The 17,115-nt window shown below is 37.0% G+C and overlaps 1 protein-coding gene across 1 annotated transcript in view; it reads right to left on the bottom strand.

Moving 5' to 3' along the window:
• Positions 1–180: 180 nt before the first annotated feature.
• Positions 181–17,115, bottom strand: part of LOC149792309 (uncharacterized) — a 50,545-nt gene continuing 33,610 nt past the window's right edge. Inside the window, exon 4 of the mRNA XM_089970883.1 lies at positions 181–16,826. Coding sequence (XP_089827009.1) covers positions 16,322–16,826 — 505 coding nt within the window. The 3' untranslated portion in view covers positions 181–16,321. The remainder of the gene's footprint in view (positions 16,827–17,115) is intronic.

Below are 17,115 nucleotides of genomic sequence, written 5' to 3'. Positions count from 1 at the left end.
TTAGTAGCAGCCAAGTGGTATGCCTCTCTCGGAGTACATGTTGATTTTTTTCTGCATGCCATTTTATCGGTTTTTACAACCGTGTGTAATTACACGAATTTTCTTGCCATAGATGATATTTTTTGGGTTGGGTTCAACACCATTTTTCAGCAAATGCTTCAATGAAAGAAATCTAGTAGATTTGTTTTGATTTTACAAAATATTTATTGGCTAGAGTCATCATAGAAAATACATTGAAAAACGGAATACAGAGGATCGAGCAACAATCATCAGAATCTCTTGCTTACAAGTAATATTCTATAACGAGGCTGTCACGTGTACTATTGCTCATTGCGGTACATGATTTTGAAAACTGCCACCTGTACCTAAATATCAGCAGTGCTATTAAAGATACATGATCTTGAAAACTGCCACCTAGTCAACCGCCTGTACCTAAATATCAACAGTGCTATTAAAGGTACATAATCTTGAAAACTGCCACCTAGTTAACCGCCTGTACCTAAATATCAGCAGTGCTATTAAAGGTACACGATCTTGAAAACTGTCACCTAGTCAGCTGCCTGTACCTAAATATCAGCAGTGCTATTCAAGGTACATAATCTTTAAAACTGCCACTTAGCGGTACACGAATATCTGTTGTGTAATATAAATACACACTACTGTTGTGTAATATAAATACACACAGGGCCAGCGCTACCATATAGGCAAACTAGGCAGCCGCCTAGGGCGCTGATTTCGGAGGGGGGGGGATTCTTTTTATTTTTTTATTGTTTATAAATCTGGAAATTGATATTTTCCGGGGGGGGGGGGGGGCGCCAGAATCTAACCTTGCCTAGGGCGCCAGATAGTCTGGCCGGGTCTGGTGCTGGCCCTGAATACACACTACTGTTGTGTAATATAAATACACACTACTCTCTGTATTTAATAAGAAGACGAGAGAGATTCATGTTTGAATATTACAGAAAATGTTGGTCTATGTAGTATCTGAGATTTTATTTAAATTGTAAACGTTTGACGACATTATAAGTTAGTGCAATTAAAATTTGTTTGTGATCTGGATTTTTAAAGTAGCTTTAACACTTTTACGATGTCTGCAGTGTGCCAGTTTATTGTGATGTCTAGCAATGGGGTGTCATGCCACAGACATTTAGCATGATGTCCCACCCAGTTTCATTATACTGACACCAGGCCGACCAGTCCTAACACTAACCTGTTAATGCTGAGCGCCTATCGTGGCAGCTGTTAGTCCCATTTTTATGTCTTTGGTATAACCTGGCCGGGGTTCGAACCCTTGACCTCCCGCATTCGAGGCGGACGCTCTAACCACTAGGCCACCGGAGAGGTCTAATATTTGTTAGCTGTTTTGTGTACTTTTCTAAATTTTACTTGGATAATTTTGATGCGTTGACATTTTGACTGAAGGTATTATTTTGGGACCTTTCTTTAGGTTCAAATTATTTCCTGATTACATTTAACAATACACAAATCTACATCTCAGTCCCGGTAAATTTATTATAATTTAAAAAGTGAACAAACTCAGTTTAATATGACTTTCAGAATTTGTAAATTCTAAAGATAGTACATAATTTAATACAATCAGATATTTGGGAGGAGGAAGTAAAATAATTTGTATTCACATGTGTATTAAATTGGTACAAGTACTTAGTTGTCAAATGTGTACTGAAGTGGTACACATACTTAGAACGTTATCTCTCCCTACCATGGAGAGTTGTTTTCGTCAGTCAGTTTTAAGTACTTAAGTTGGTTATTATTCGCATCCTGCACCCAAAATCACTTAAATTGTTTAGTGTGAGAGAGCCCTAGAATGACGTTGATGGAGGCACAGAATAAACTTGTGTTGGAGGCTAAACTCTGTTGTAAGCTTCACCGTGTTGCCCTACTAGGGTCAATCGTACTGTTATACCAAAATATACGACATGTATCGTTGCTCTTCAAGAGCATATTTCTATTCAGATGTTTTAGAAACTTGAAGCCAGATCCGGTGGCCTAGTGGTTAGACCGGCCGAGTCATACCAAAGACTTATAAAAATGGTACTAGCAACTACTTCGCTAGGCGCTCAGCATTAAGAGGTTAGTGTTAGAACTGGTTGGCCCTGGTATCATGATGCTACATATCTGCGGCATGATGCCCCTGTGTTAGACATCACTATACACCGTCGCACTGCAGGCATCGTAGTGATATGACTGTAAAATTGTTAAAGCTACGTTAAAAATCCAATCACATACGCAAAACTTAGAAAATGGAAAAGTATTCAGTATAGATTAGCAAGAGAAACTCCTAACATGGCATACTGTCCAGTTTGTGTAACTGTTGATAAATGCATGTCACATGACCTTCATTGATCTAAAAATAACATAACATGACACGCTGTTCTCGTCACGTGGTTCACACCACTCCGAATTCACGTTGCATACCTATGATATCTCATTGTGAGAAAAATATTTCAAAATAGTTTGGGATTGGATCCCTCCTTGAGATTTTTTTTCTCACATGATAATAGACTCAGCGAGGCAAGATTTAATTGTACAGCTAATTTTTTTTTCTTGGCAAAATAAAGCCACCATAGCAGTCAATTTAAAGTAGAAATAAATAAAGTTGTTTATCACAACCTTATATAAAAAATATAGGACACAATACAATGACCAGTTTGTGGGTCTTAAGTTGTCTTAAAGAACCGTCAAAGTTGTAAATAAGACATTAAACTCAAATATCGGCAAACAGCTTACAAAATTATACAAATCAGGCAGGCCAAACTTCTACCATCAACCAAAGTTCAATCACACAATATACATCAAATATAAATAACACTTTTATATAATGTAATTTATTTGTGATACATTGTCAGTGTGTTATTCTTTCCTTCTCTTGTTCCATAATTTACTGACCTTTTAAAAAAATATCCATCATAATTTATTTGTTATTTTCTTTGCCTTTTGTTATAGAAAAAGAATTATTCAATTTCTCTAACATTACCATCACTGATATTTTACAGAGTTAGATTGAAAAACAGTGTTGTCAAATTTCTAAAGAAATCGTAAAGTATGTGACGCTAAGACCTTAAGTCCAAGGTCAAACGGTAGCTTAGTACAAATTCTAACTGACTATTTTTGTCAGTTTTTTCTAATTTTTCACAGACAAATCAATACTTTATAATCATAACTCTTTTTTTTACATTTTTAATTGTACAGTTAATTTGTGTTCCTTGTAAACAAACTTGCATTTTTAAAACCTAAGAATGAGTTCAAAAATTGTAAAGAAATGTGTAATATATAATTCTATATACATTTTTCCCAAAAATAATTCGTACACCAGAAGCAAAATAATGCTTAAAGTGTACAACAAAGGTAGACAATACAAAGTTGTCAGGATGTCAACAGATAATAAAGAAAAAAAATGTACAAGAACACCAATCAATACAGTGTTGTCAGGATATCATCAAATAATACATAAAATGTATACAAGGCCACACAATTCAGTATTATCAGGATATCATCAAATAATACATAAAATGTATACAAGGCCACACAATACAGTATTCTTAGGATATCATCAAATAATACATAAAATGTATACAAGGCCACACAATACAGTATTATCAGGATATCATCAAATAATACATAAAATGTATACAAGGCCACACAATACAGTATTATCAGAATATCATGAAATAATACATAAAATATGTACAAGGCCAAACAATACAGTAGTATTATGATATCATCAAATAATACATAAAATGTATACAAGGCCACACAATACAATATTATTATGATATCATCAAATAATACATAAAATGTATACAAGGCCACACAATACAGTATTATTATGATATCATCAAATAATACATAAAATGTATACAAGGCCACACAATATAGTATTCTCAGAATGTCACAAGATCAGCCATATGTGCTGTTTATATCCTGGTCATATATGTAAAGCAAATAACATGATCTTAGAAATAAAAATTACGAAACAATAAAAATTATAATAGTTATTTAGAGATTGCAATTCCTGTTGTCACACAAACAAATGTTATTTTAGGCCATTTACTATATACAATGTATGTACACACACACACACACACACACACACACACACACACATATATATATATATATATATATATATATATATATATATATATATATATATATATATATATATATATATATATATATATATATATAATTTCTTATATGGACATTCAGTTATTCAGACACTGGCATTATACATATACAAAAATACATCCATACATGCAGAGACTGGAACCAACGTGGACAGAGAAGAGATATCAGTGATCTCTAAACGTTAGGCATCAGACCAAGCTACAACCCTGGACCCCGAAAAGAGAGTAATTGAGGTTATCATTCTGGCTGTATGACTGCAAGTGGCAATCCACCTATTTAGTTTCATGTTTGTGTTTGAAATATTGTGTGAGAAACAGAAATAAGCTCAAAACACTAAACTGGTTACAGAAGCATGACAAGTAGGTTACTGTAACCTTGATGTGTTTTTGAGTAAAATTTCTTGTGATGAACTAGTCAAGTTTGTTGAGGACATAGAACCGTGTCCATATAGAATAGACATAGGACATGTGACAGGACATAGAATAGTGTCCAAATAGAATAGACATAGGACATGTGACAGGACATAGAATAGTGTCCAAATAGAATAGACCTAGGACATGTGACATGACATAGAACAGTGTCCAAATAGAATATACATAGGACATGTGACAGGACATAGAATAGTGTCCAAATGCAATAGACATATGACATGTAATAGGACATAGAGCAGTGTCTGAATAGAAAAGATATAGGACATGTGACAAGACATACAATAGTGTCTGACTCTAATAAACATAAAACACAGAACAGTGTCTGAATCGAATAGATACAGGACATGTGACATTACATAGAACAGTGAATAGAATAGTCATAGGACATGTGACAGGACATATAAAAGTGAATAGAATAGAGCGGAAGAGAGGGTGAACAGCCTCTAATTGACCCACTCTCGAATCGTAAAAATAAGCCTTCCTGAAAAACGCAAAAATTCGCACAAAAAAAAGATCGCGGCGGTGACTGGGAGTGCCGAGATAGCGCCCTCGTTGCTGCTAATATCCAAATTTTTTTATCAAGACCTATCGTGGGTCATGTAAGTTTATTGTTATAAATCCATGCGGGGTTGACTGAGCCTGACTAAATAAATTTCTAAACTTAATTATGTCCGTATCTCCGCTGCACCAAGTCTGATGAATATTTCTCAAAGTATGTGTATCAACACCATTAAATAAAACTAAAATACTGCAGTTATCTCTGATCACTTTTGGTATTTGTATATATCGCTGAGTAACATAAATTGCATCTGTGTTTTAATGTCTACCGCGTGAAAATATTCTAGCAGGATTTGATTGCTTATCCAGCATTACATCATCGTATACAACTAAATTATTAATAAATCCATCAATATCATTTACAGATGGCGCTTCATTAATATCAGTAATAAATTCAAAAACATCATCACCGTTTTCATCCAACAACTTTGCTTTTTCATTTAAGTCTTTAAGTACATCGTACCATCGCTGATCATCTACAGACGGAGCTACTAAATACAACTTGTCCCATTTGAGCCATCTCATTATCAAATTAAGCAGCAGTTGCGTTTGACCACTTCCAGATGAACCTATCATGATCATTCATATAGAATTTGGTAGCGCTGGATGATGCCTGACCGGCTCTTGCTTTCGTGTCGCCGAAAAATCAGTTGCATCCATGTTGTAGAAATATAATAAATAATATGGATTTATATTGTATAAAATACAGGGCGCGTACTCCCACAAGTGGACTAACAACTATTACAACAAAACATAACAGATCAGCAGTTATGGGTAAGTGTGAACAATGTGGTACAAATAAATTTAAATTTATTTCTAATCCAAACAGTATTTAAAAAAAATGGGAGGTGACATTGCCGCGCAGTTAACAAAGTTACCAGGAACTTCATGGGGAAAATACCCAGGAGAAAAACATCTCCCAGGATATAATTAATGTGGTCCTGGTACCAGACTTGATATCAGACTCGATAACCAAGATCAGCCAAGGCATGGTGAGTATCCAGTAAAAGCTATTGATAAAGCGTGTCACGATCATGATGTAGCTTATACAATTAAGATCTTCAGCAGCGACATATTGCAGATGTAAAATTAATTCACGCGCTAAATTCCATTAAATTTTTTTCCAAAGAATAATTAGCTAATTGGTTAGTAAGATCTGCAATGAAGGGTAAACTAGCATTAAGAGCTGGTAATTAATCAACCGATTATTATTGTGGAGTCGATTTATTATAGTCCAAGGGGATATTGGAAGGGTAGAGCAGCAATTAGTAAACTCGCCGACGCAGCAAATGTTACACGTGTTGCTGCTGAAAAATGGTTAGCACAACAGGCAATATGGCAAATTTACCTACCACCACCTAAAATTATTTAGCATGCACATTTTGATGTCAGCGTTCCAAATGAAGTTCATCAACCGGATATTTTGTTTTTACCACATGATACTATTAAAATTGGAAGACGTCATGTAACATACAAATACGCGTTAACTGTCGTTGACGTTGCAAGTAGATATAAAGAAGCAGCGCCGCTATTAACTAAAACAGCAACTGAAGTAGCTTCTGCCTTTGAATGAATTTATCTACGTGGTGTTCTGCGATGGCCATAGCTGATACAAGTTGATCCTGGCAAAGAATTTCAGGGCGCATTATCATCGTCGATGAAGCAAAAAAAAAAAAAACGTCAAAATACGACGAGGACACTGCAATTCATCGCGATCAGACAATAGTTGAATGATTTAATGAACACTTGCTGAGCGGTTTTTTGGATATCAGTATGCGAAGGAAATAATTCAAGACAACAGATCTTGCGAGTGGGTTGCAAGATTACCAAGTGTGATAGCTGCATTAAATAATGAAATTACTCGAAAAACTGCCATGAAACCCATCAATGCAATTACAAAAAACATATACCAAAACAACGACATGACTTTTCAAAACAACCAGTATTGGGTAATGTGACTGTAGGATATTTATATGAACCCGATGAACTTGAAGGTGGTAATAAAGAGCAACTAATCCTATCTGGAGTATTACGACACATGAAACTTGCAGCGTGGTAAGATCCACGGGTAGACCCGCAATCTACAGACTAGATTCAACTGCTCCTCAACGTGGATCTACACGCGAACAATTACAAGTAATTCCTGAAGACACACAATTACCACCGCGATCACTTAACTAGCACCTCTACGTCGATTACATTCAAGACAGGTCAGCATCACATTTTCGCGTGTATGATCAAGACTACTATCTTTTCTATCTACGGTAAATTGTCTTGGATCATGATTTGAATATCGCCACAAGATTATGAAATTACATCTCGCACAATGATTATTCTGCTGCTGTTTTAGCGCTATGACAAATTCAACATCTAGATCAGAGTCGCTTTTCTTTTTGTTGTCACTTTGTTTATAACCAGTTTTTTTTTCTTACTATATCACTGTCACCTCGACATTTATCGAGGACATCATCGGTGTTTTCTGTAGCGTCTATGACAATTCCCCGCAGCTGAGATATTCTTCTGACTCGATACACTGCGAGATAAACTAAGTTTGACCATTCGACACGATCATCAACAATCCAAACTCGCGTATCAGAGATGGTTAACCCTTAAGACGAATGAATTATCATTGCGTATCCCAGTGTCCACGGGGATTTATCCGCGCTCAGCGCATCCTCAACAACACTGACATCAACTGCGACAACATCATTTAATACGAGATTCTGTTTCTCAGTCTGTCCTAGTATATCAACGTCGATATTCTGTCGTCGTGTATCGGCTACACAATTCATCTTTGAAAATCTCATTGGTGCAAGATCATTAATGTTGGGGTTATCATTTAGCTGATAAATTTCATAAATAGCCGCGGTCATAGGATACGCTCGAGCGTCTGCCAATACCAGTCAACATTCCTGGTTTGGAATTTTTACTTAGCACAGCGGTTTTTCCATTAGCAATCACAGGGTCACGTTTGTCATGGATAATCGACTCAGCGGAATCTGTTTCTGCTAACACAATAAGCTTTATTCTGAAAATATACCTTTGATCGTTGAGATAATCAATAATCTTTTTCGCCCGCTCATCGTTCATTGTAGCATAGACCACTTTGTCGATGACTTTGTCATTGCGTATAATTCTGAATGTCGACCATACCTGAGATGCCCCATCATCACGAACTTCTTTTTTTTAGCATTCCGAATATTATTAATCAGATTATTCGTCGGATCAACCAAACCTCGCCTCCGCAAGTCAGGAGTTCGCGTGTCAAGATCGAATCTGGATTCAGGAAACGATGTTTTCCAGGGCTCGATTGTAGATAATCTCTCAAACTCTTCCATAGTATATTTTAGACAAATATTTAAATAAACAATATTATATATACAATGACTCAAACAAAGAACCAATGCAGGTGGTTGATGGGAGGGTCTTCAACTCCTTGTAACAAATCTTCCGTAAATGAATTCTGTGGACAACATTTACAAAGCGTAAGAAGAGGGAGTCTAGATCCAAAACCCTGCTTACTGTGTGGTGTTGGAGTTAGAGAAAAAACACAGTTGTGCGTGCAATGTGGTGGTAAAAGATATAGGGAACTAAAACGATATTATGATTAAAAAACGTCATGAACTCTGTTAAGGACAACTTCAAAGATTCTGATATAATTATAAGAACCTCTGAAGATTATATAACTAGATTTGTAAAGACAAATTATAATTTAGACAAATAATATTATATGTAAAATGGAGCAAAAAGAATTTGTTAGACATCCTATCATCAAGAATTATGAAGCATCTCATGATGGTGTAGTCAGAAACTTTCAGCTGAAAAAACCAGTTGGCACTGTTGATAATACCGGTTATCTTAGATTCAACGCTGGAGGAAAGCGGTATTACAATCATAGGTTTGTGTACGAGACTTTTCACGGAGTGATCAAAAACGGTCTTGTGATTGATCATATTGACGTCAGAAACTCAATAACTGTTTACACAACCTTGAAGCTTTTACACAGAGTGAGAATGCTGCACGTGATAGTTCTGGTAGATGTAAAACTTTTTCATGGAGGGCAGGTAAATCCATAAATACTGAAACCGGTAAAGAAATAATATTTCCGTCAATGACCGCGGCTGGTAAGTATTTTGGTATCATCCACTGGGGGTTCAATATGTAGCAGATCAAATAACCAATTTGACTTTTACACACAAGTATGAACAATGGATTTAATTTGAATACCTCCCGTTTGTATTAGATGCGGACAACATCCTTGATAAAATCAACGGAGATAACTACCACGGATATGTGATGAGGTTGATAGAATTATCGTTGTTCCCTTGACACTGTCCCTGATTGTATCCTTGACATTATCAAGGGAGATAGATTTCAGGATATTTGGAAATAAATATTTTTTGTTGCTAATTCTCTCTTCGTGAGTTTCTTGGGGGGGGGGGTGTCAGGTGTTCCTGAAGTCACAGAATCTAATGGTTGGAAAACAAAAATTTGATAAAACACATTTTACTATAATATTAATTCGACAAACACGGACGTAAATGATTACGGTCTTAAGAGAGCGGCTGGAATAGTATTTCAAGGAAGTATCTACTTGAAGCGCTGATAGTTATCTCCATTGTTTTTATTAAGGACTGTCAGTAAAGGTAGGTATAATCTTTAATTAAGGGTAAATGATATTTTGGTTTCAGAAACAATATTCTCGTTTTACTGAATCCGTCGGATTTCCTGTTTGATCAAAACTTCTCCACGATGGTCAAGCAAATTATTGCTCCGGTCAGTTAGTTTGACATTTATTCTTGATAATAGCGGATTATGACATCGTAGATAGACCGGGTTAATTGGTTCTTGTACAATCAGATATCCGGGTGGGACTTGCGGTGTAAAAGTATACAGAATATATCCTTGCTGTGCCTGATTTGATATGTCGGTGTTTGTCTGATAGCTGCCATCAGTTGCATCACAAATAAGATTGACCGCGATCGTTGAGGTTATATTTACAATTCCAGGCGAGATATGACGGCATTCACCGCGTTGTCCATTGTTGTGCTGGAGAATAGTATCATGCTGCGGTGTTATCTTTCTTCACTCAGCGAGTATTTCAGGAAAATATTCATCGGTGATATCACTGACGGATTTTTTTTAACTCGTCTGCGTTATACCCAGGAAATTTAAATGTCGTTTGGTCAGCTTCTGTTATTTTATGTTTATCAAGGAAAGATTTTCTAGGCTCGCTTGATGCTTCAAAACCTAATTTCATAATTATTTTATGAAAATATTCAGAATCATCAATGATCTGATTCATAAATTCTATTTGTTTGATGATTTCTTCTTTCGTAGACGTCACGTTGAAGAGATACTCGTTGAAACTCTGACGTAATATTTTTTGTTGGTCTTCATGAATACGGTTTTTACGATTGAAAAATGCTGCAATGTATGATTCGAAAATGAAATGATTTTCCAATTTTCTCCACTGCTGCCGTGAAAAACCCAAATATATTTTTCTCTTCTTCACTCATGATGCTTAAGGCCAATTGTATTTACTTCCAATATCACCTGTAACTCCAAACTCGTCCCGTTTATCCCATCCTCGGTCTCTTTTGTACCACGTCAGAATTCGTACATAATCCGGAATAATTCCATGGTAAGAGCGTTTATCCGAAGTAAAAGGACACCGTTTTGGTTCTGGCGGTCCTTGATACTCGGGCCATACCAACACTGTTATGAGCGATGATTGATATATATCAACTGCGCAATCCAGAGAATTTATCTCTATCGCAGCAGAGAGTGTTGGTTCGTGTACTGTTATGGCTATCTTGGATTCCACGCCCGTAACAAATTTAATTCTACGTTGAAATTCATCATTGATTTATTCGATTTGATAACTGCCGGTTTGTATTCCAACAACTACCCAGTCAATTGTTCCATTATCTTTATTTTTATTTGCAAATACCAGCAAATTATTTGATTGTAGTCCACCAAATGATCTTGATCGAATATTAGGCCAACTGTAGTATGTTCGCAACTGCGCCAGAGCTCTCTCCGCTACTGAAATCGCGGTTGGAAAATTAATACTAAATTCAATGTTAGTGGCGTTTACTGATATCGTCGTGGTTTTCAGCGGTGTTGTATTTACAACTATCTGCTGAAGTAGTTCTGTCATTATTTAAATTTCCGTTTTCCAAATCGATGACTTCATTGTATATTTTAAGCATCACATCAAATTCGGAATCTGATATCATCGTATCGTTAAGGATTAATGATATCAGAGAAGACAATTTAGATCACGCTGTTGTTACCGTGTGTAATTTTACAACATAATCAAGCAATTTTGTGCTCGTGCACGTGTAAATCTTTTTCGCGATAATGTTAAAAACCCCAGCGATGGTCGCCAATGATGAAACACATATTGTCACAGCTGCAGCTGCTGTTATTGGTGTTAACGCTGATAATACCACACCGGTGCCAGCAGTGAGCGCGGATATCGAGTACACAAAATCATCAATGATAACTGCACGTCTTCGGTATTTTTTTTTTACTTTCGTTGTATATTTGTCAATAATGGTTTTTAGCTCTGTTTGCCATTCACGTACTTGGTCATATCTAAATGTTTGAATGCTTAATTCTGTTAAGGTCATTATACATTATACCGTAACCACATTGATTTAAATAATCAACGGTGGTGTTTCAGCAACAAATTCCAAACACAAACAGTAAGATGTTGCGGTTAATTTCTTATCAGCTGCTTCCAGTTTAAATGTTTCTTCATCTCCGCTATTTAACACAATAGATGCAACTCCGGTAAACTTATCGGTTGAATGACGCCAGGGATATGTAGTGTATATGCTAAATTTTGCAGCGCTGAACACAGACAACCTATACACACCAGTGACTTCCGCTGTATGTTTGATAGTATTATTTTGCTGTGACCATGTTAAGAATCCCGATGACACTGTGTTTACTATATTGGTGATCTGTTTGTGAGGAATTTTAATCAGATTAATTTTGTTAAGGATATCAGGAATTCCACTTACGACATCTTCTAGTGTTTTTTTAATCGTTTCAATATTCGTCTTCATGTCAGAGTTGATGTTGTTGTGGGGTTTTAACGCCATTTTTCAGCACACGATAGGCTATGCATGGCGGCCAGTATTAATGGTGCAGGAAGAACCCGGGAAAACCCCGGGAAGAACCACCGACCCACTAGAAGCTACTGGCAAGCTTTCTCACATACCCACATTGGCCAAATCCTAGACTCGAACCCACGCAGACAGAGGTGAGATGACAGTGATCCGTAACGGAGAGCGCTTTAGACCACTCGGCCACTCGGGGCCCCTCTTCATGTCAGAGAGTTTCACGTCAGCGGTCAACTGAGTACCAAAGAATTCTTCTGCGGTTTCATTAATTTTTCTAAAATTTGTACGAAGATTTGTAAACACATTTATTTGACCATCATATTCATCTCACAGCGTGGATAATTTACCGTCTACGTTATCTACGTATTTTTTTGTTTCCGCATCTTCGTCGGATGTTGGATCTCTAAGCACGGCTATTTTATTTCCGTTCATGCTGAGTTCACACGTCATTGTGACACCGGTATTCTTCAAACGATTAGCAACACTTCTTACAATTTCATTTCTGATAACCGAGATCGATTTATCTGAGTCTCTGAATGTACCGTCGTCAGTAAATACTGTGGTAGCACCGATAACCCTACGAACTATATCATTCTATTTGATATTACTCGTTTTTAAAACGCCGTATTTATCTTGAAAAACAACAACTTCATCTCGGTCAACCCCAGAGAGATTCATAATAACAGCGAGTTCGTCTTTAGTTGCGTAATTTGACAGATCTATCTCGTCGATTTTTTTTAAAAAAAAAACCTCTTAGTAGTATCGCCGCGATATCTTCCGTAAATATCTACCATTATTTCCTTCTCTCTTGATCTAAATCAGTGATTTCTCAAACTATTGACTTGTATAATTAGATACGACTTTGTGAGGTGGCAACGATGGCGTCTTTGATACAGCATCAAGTACAGCCATTGCTTCACGGCCGCATATTGGTGGATCGGTTAATGTTTGTGTTGGTAGCGTTGAGTACCAGATTGGCACTCTGGGCCCAACTTTGTACGCAGAGACATAGTGCATAAATTCCTGTGGTGGAGCTAACCCGCACGAGTAAAAATAAACAGTTCCACATTACCCTTTCTTACAAGCACAACTGTGTGTTTCGCTCGAAAGATACTTTTTCTGACATTTCTGCAAAATCCAAAGATATGCGATAGTGGAATTGCACATGAAAATCTTTCACGGTCACCTTTTAACATTAATTTACGTGAAGTAAATCCTAAATTGTAATTGTTGTTGGTGTTTTGTAGAATCAAAAATTCAGCAGCTGGTCTTTCTATGGCTCAGTCGCAGTATTTCGTGGTACTCGTACTTGAATAAATTACTTGTGATCAGGATGATAAGTGTTATCTTTGTAAAAGATCATCGACGGACCAATTGATCTTGTATAATCGTCGGGTATCTTGCTAACCCTACCATTGTTGTGTCTACGTCAACGTCCTTTTGAATTTTCTCGATGTTTTTTCCATCAATCATGTATGTGGCACTGTCAAATAACGCCATAATACTATTATTAACAAAACCAACTATGGCATCCCTCCCATATGCTGTATTGAGAGGAACATCTGTTACAAGCACACCTTCTACCTCAATGAACGCCTCGGAGGGTAGAAAATATCTGCTTGTATCATGGACTTGCAATTCAATTCTTCCTCGTGCGTTAGGTACACGTGCGTCATAAGAATAATATTGATACTCACGTACATATTCGTCTTTTTGAACTGGTTCATCCATGTCGAATGCTGTATCGGATATACGTTTGAACATCTTTTTTATACTGCTCATTTTTCAAATCGTGGTCGCCTAGACCTTCGGGAAACTCCACTTTCTGAAATAAAACTTGTGTTTATTATTTTTTTCCCTCTCCAGCGCTTTCTGCTTTCTGATTTATCAAGGCTGCTAGTGTTTGATTTGCGGCCTGATTTATTATTTTACTGACATCCGTGGGCATATCTTCAGTGCTGGGTAATTTTACTGGTGGACCTCCTTGAGGTGAATCACGTTTGCGTATTAATTGTGCTAGTCTGTCTTTGACTGCCGTGAAAGCTTTACCGGCAATATCACCGACAGCACCAATGCCTTTATCACGAATAACTTTCATCGATAATTGTTTTGCAATCGGCCCTACTTTTGGGGTCATCCTTCTAAATACTCCCTGGATAACATTACCGAGCCAATCTCAGTTATACGCGTTATAAACGGGTAATCGTGAGTTTACTACTCTGACCATCACATGCCTGCAGTGACAGTTGTTGTGTATGATCATCTTATTTGTTATTTATTCGTTTAATCGCTGTAGTAGCCGTCCGCGATTTCATCAATGAGAGATAGATGAACATCAATATCCATGATACCGCCTTGAAATAATCGTCGACAAATATCAGCTGCTTCATTAATAATTTCTGGAGAATTGTTACCGAGTCGTTTCCCTCCTATGAGAACTTCTAGTCGTTGCACGTCACCGAGAATATTGTTAGGGCATGGAGTAACAAGACCACTTCCTGGCGTAGTAATGCCACTTCCAGTAGGTGCATCGTAAAATTGTTCTGGAGATTGTGGTCGAGAAGGTGTTTTTGTTTCTGTTGCTGCGGTGGAGGAAGTTGTAATTGTGGTTGTTGTATCCGTGAAATATATGTATATATTGAGTTAATAAATGCAATATATTTAGTATCACTGTTTCTACCCTGATCAACTTCATTGTGTATGCGATATATCCATTTGTACCAGTTTTCACGACTTACAGCATCATCGGTATACTCAGATTTTAAAACTTTTTTTCGATCATCATAACTTTGCACAGCGAACCCAGCTAATATATTTTTGTTTCTAATTTTTTTAATGTGGGGAATACTTCCGTCGGTAAATTTATCGTTTATATCAACTTTGGCCCTTGCTTGTTCTGTTTCTGTTTCTGGTATACTATCTTTGATATCACTTATTTTCGTAAGAATTTTGACAATGCCTTCAAGTATTTCATCACCGGGGTGGAGGGTGGGGGCGGGGTGGATGTTGGGTTGCAACTATTTCAGTTGGATGTTCTGCTAAAATCTTCTTTGTTTTCTTAGTTCTCGCCGCTATTTTTTGTTTGTTTGCTCAGCAGGTTTTTAACGCCGAAAAAAGACCTTCAATAGCTGTCGCAACTCTTTCAGTAACTGTAGTGACTGGTCTGAATAATTGTTCTGCACCTTCTGCGAATTCAGCTAGAGATTCTTTTCTCGTTTGTAGTCGTCTTCGAGCTAATCTAGCTGTGCAAGATTCCTGCGCTGGTGGCATTATTTGTTATAATTTTATTTAATTAACAGCAGCAGCGAGGATGTTGTCTCAGCACCACAGTCACCACCGCTATCCTTTATTTTGTGGGATTTATTTTTGCGATTTTCAGGAAGGCTTGCTTTTACGATTCGAGAGTAAGTCAGTTAGAGGCTGTTCACCCTCTCTGCTGCTAATAGACACAGGACATGTGACAGGACATAAAACAGTGTCTGAATCGAATAGACACATGACATGTGACAGGACATAGAACAGTGAATAGAATAGTGATAGGTTATGTGACAGGGAATATAACAGTGCCTGAGGGGAAAATCACAAAAGGAGCGCGTGCTTTACTACAGCTTTCATTTCATTACGTGCAAATGTAGCTTTAGTGCTCATGAATGAAATGTGCAATGAATTTTTATATGAACTGTTTAATAATTTTGTTTGAGCAATAATAACCGAGTTTGAGTTTGGCTTTTATAGAATCTTTGTTAAAATATCAGCCTTTCTCTCTCTCTTTTTCGAATGAAGTACTTGTATGCGATCACACTGTCCAATATTTCATTTTTGAAATCGTCAGTTCTAATTTGAACCTAATTAAACACTGATGGAGAATGTATCACAAAATGTTAAACTTGTGTAATTATTTACCAGATTCTAAGATTGAATGTTTGCCAAATTATACATGTTGTCCTAGTTCCAACTTCCTTTCTGGAATAGTGGTATTGTACATGGGGTCTTAATGCTGTGTATTGTGGTTATATGCAAGGTCAGTGGGTCACGGAATTCGTTGTATCATATAAATCGTTTTTCGGCGTGATCATACGTTGGGTCAGTCATTGCATTTTTCATCATAGTGTGAGTTTCAACATACGTCTCCTGTTTGTCTCTGTAGTCGTACGTAGAATCTACAATTGCATTTTTCTTTACTATATTAGTTGTATCGTACATATTCCAATTTTTTATGTGGTCATAAATTGCGTCATCATGCACGTGACTTGATGACTCGTATGTAGTGTTATAAACGTCATCAACTTTTCCGTGATCACATGAAATATTCTGTCGCTCTGACGATAGGTTGCACATTTTCTTGTCCCCCGTGTTTGAGACTTGGCTAAACTGAACATCAGGTATTTCGGCATATTGGTAATCATTGATATTGCAGGCAATATGATGGCTTTGTTTAACCTTTCCATCTGTTCTGTTGTTTGCTGTGGTGGCCATTTCTTGTTTCTTTGCCGTTTCGAGTTCCATTTCAAGAGCAGCTGACTTTTTATGTGATGCTTGCTGCCTTCTTTTCCTGTTGAAACAGTGCAAAAGTGTACATAAATCATTAGCTGGACCATGTAAAGTGTGTGTGTGTGTGTGTGTTTGGAGGAGGATTGTTTCCAAAATAGGGCCATGGCTTTCATCGTATCGGCACCAAAGTAAAAAGTCTATGTCTATTTACTCAGAGTGTACCTAATACCCAATAAACGTGCGCAAGAATAAAATGATGGTTACATTACAAGTGACAAGTGCCTGTACGTTTGTTTGTGTGCACGGATTATTTTAACCGGGGTGTCCAGACCCCCTCACCATTCCCCCGT

This window comes from Sinohyriopsis cumingii, chromosome 9, assembly GCF_028554795.1.
Source record: "Sinohyriopsis cumingii isolate HCF-2022 chromosome 9, ASM2855479v2, whole genome shotgun sequence".
Classification (NCBI taxonomy): domain Eukaryota; kingdom Metazoa; phylum Mollusca; class Bivalvia; order Unionida; family Unionidae; genus Sinohyriopsis; species Sinohyriopsis cumingii.
The sequence above is the reverse complement of the archived record's forward strand: the minus strand, read 5'-3'. Positions and strand labels throughout refer to the sequence as shown.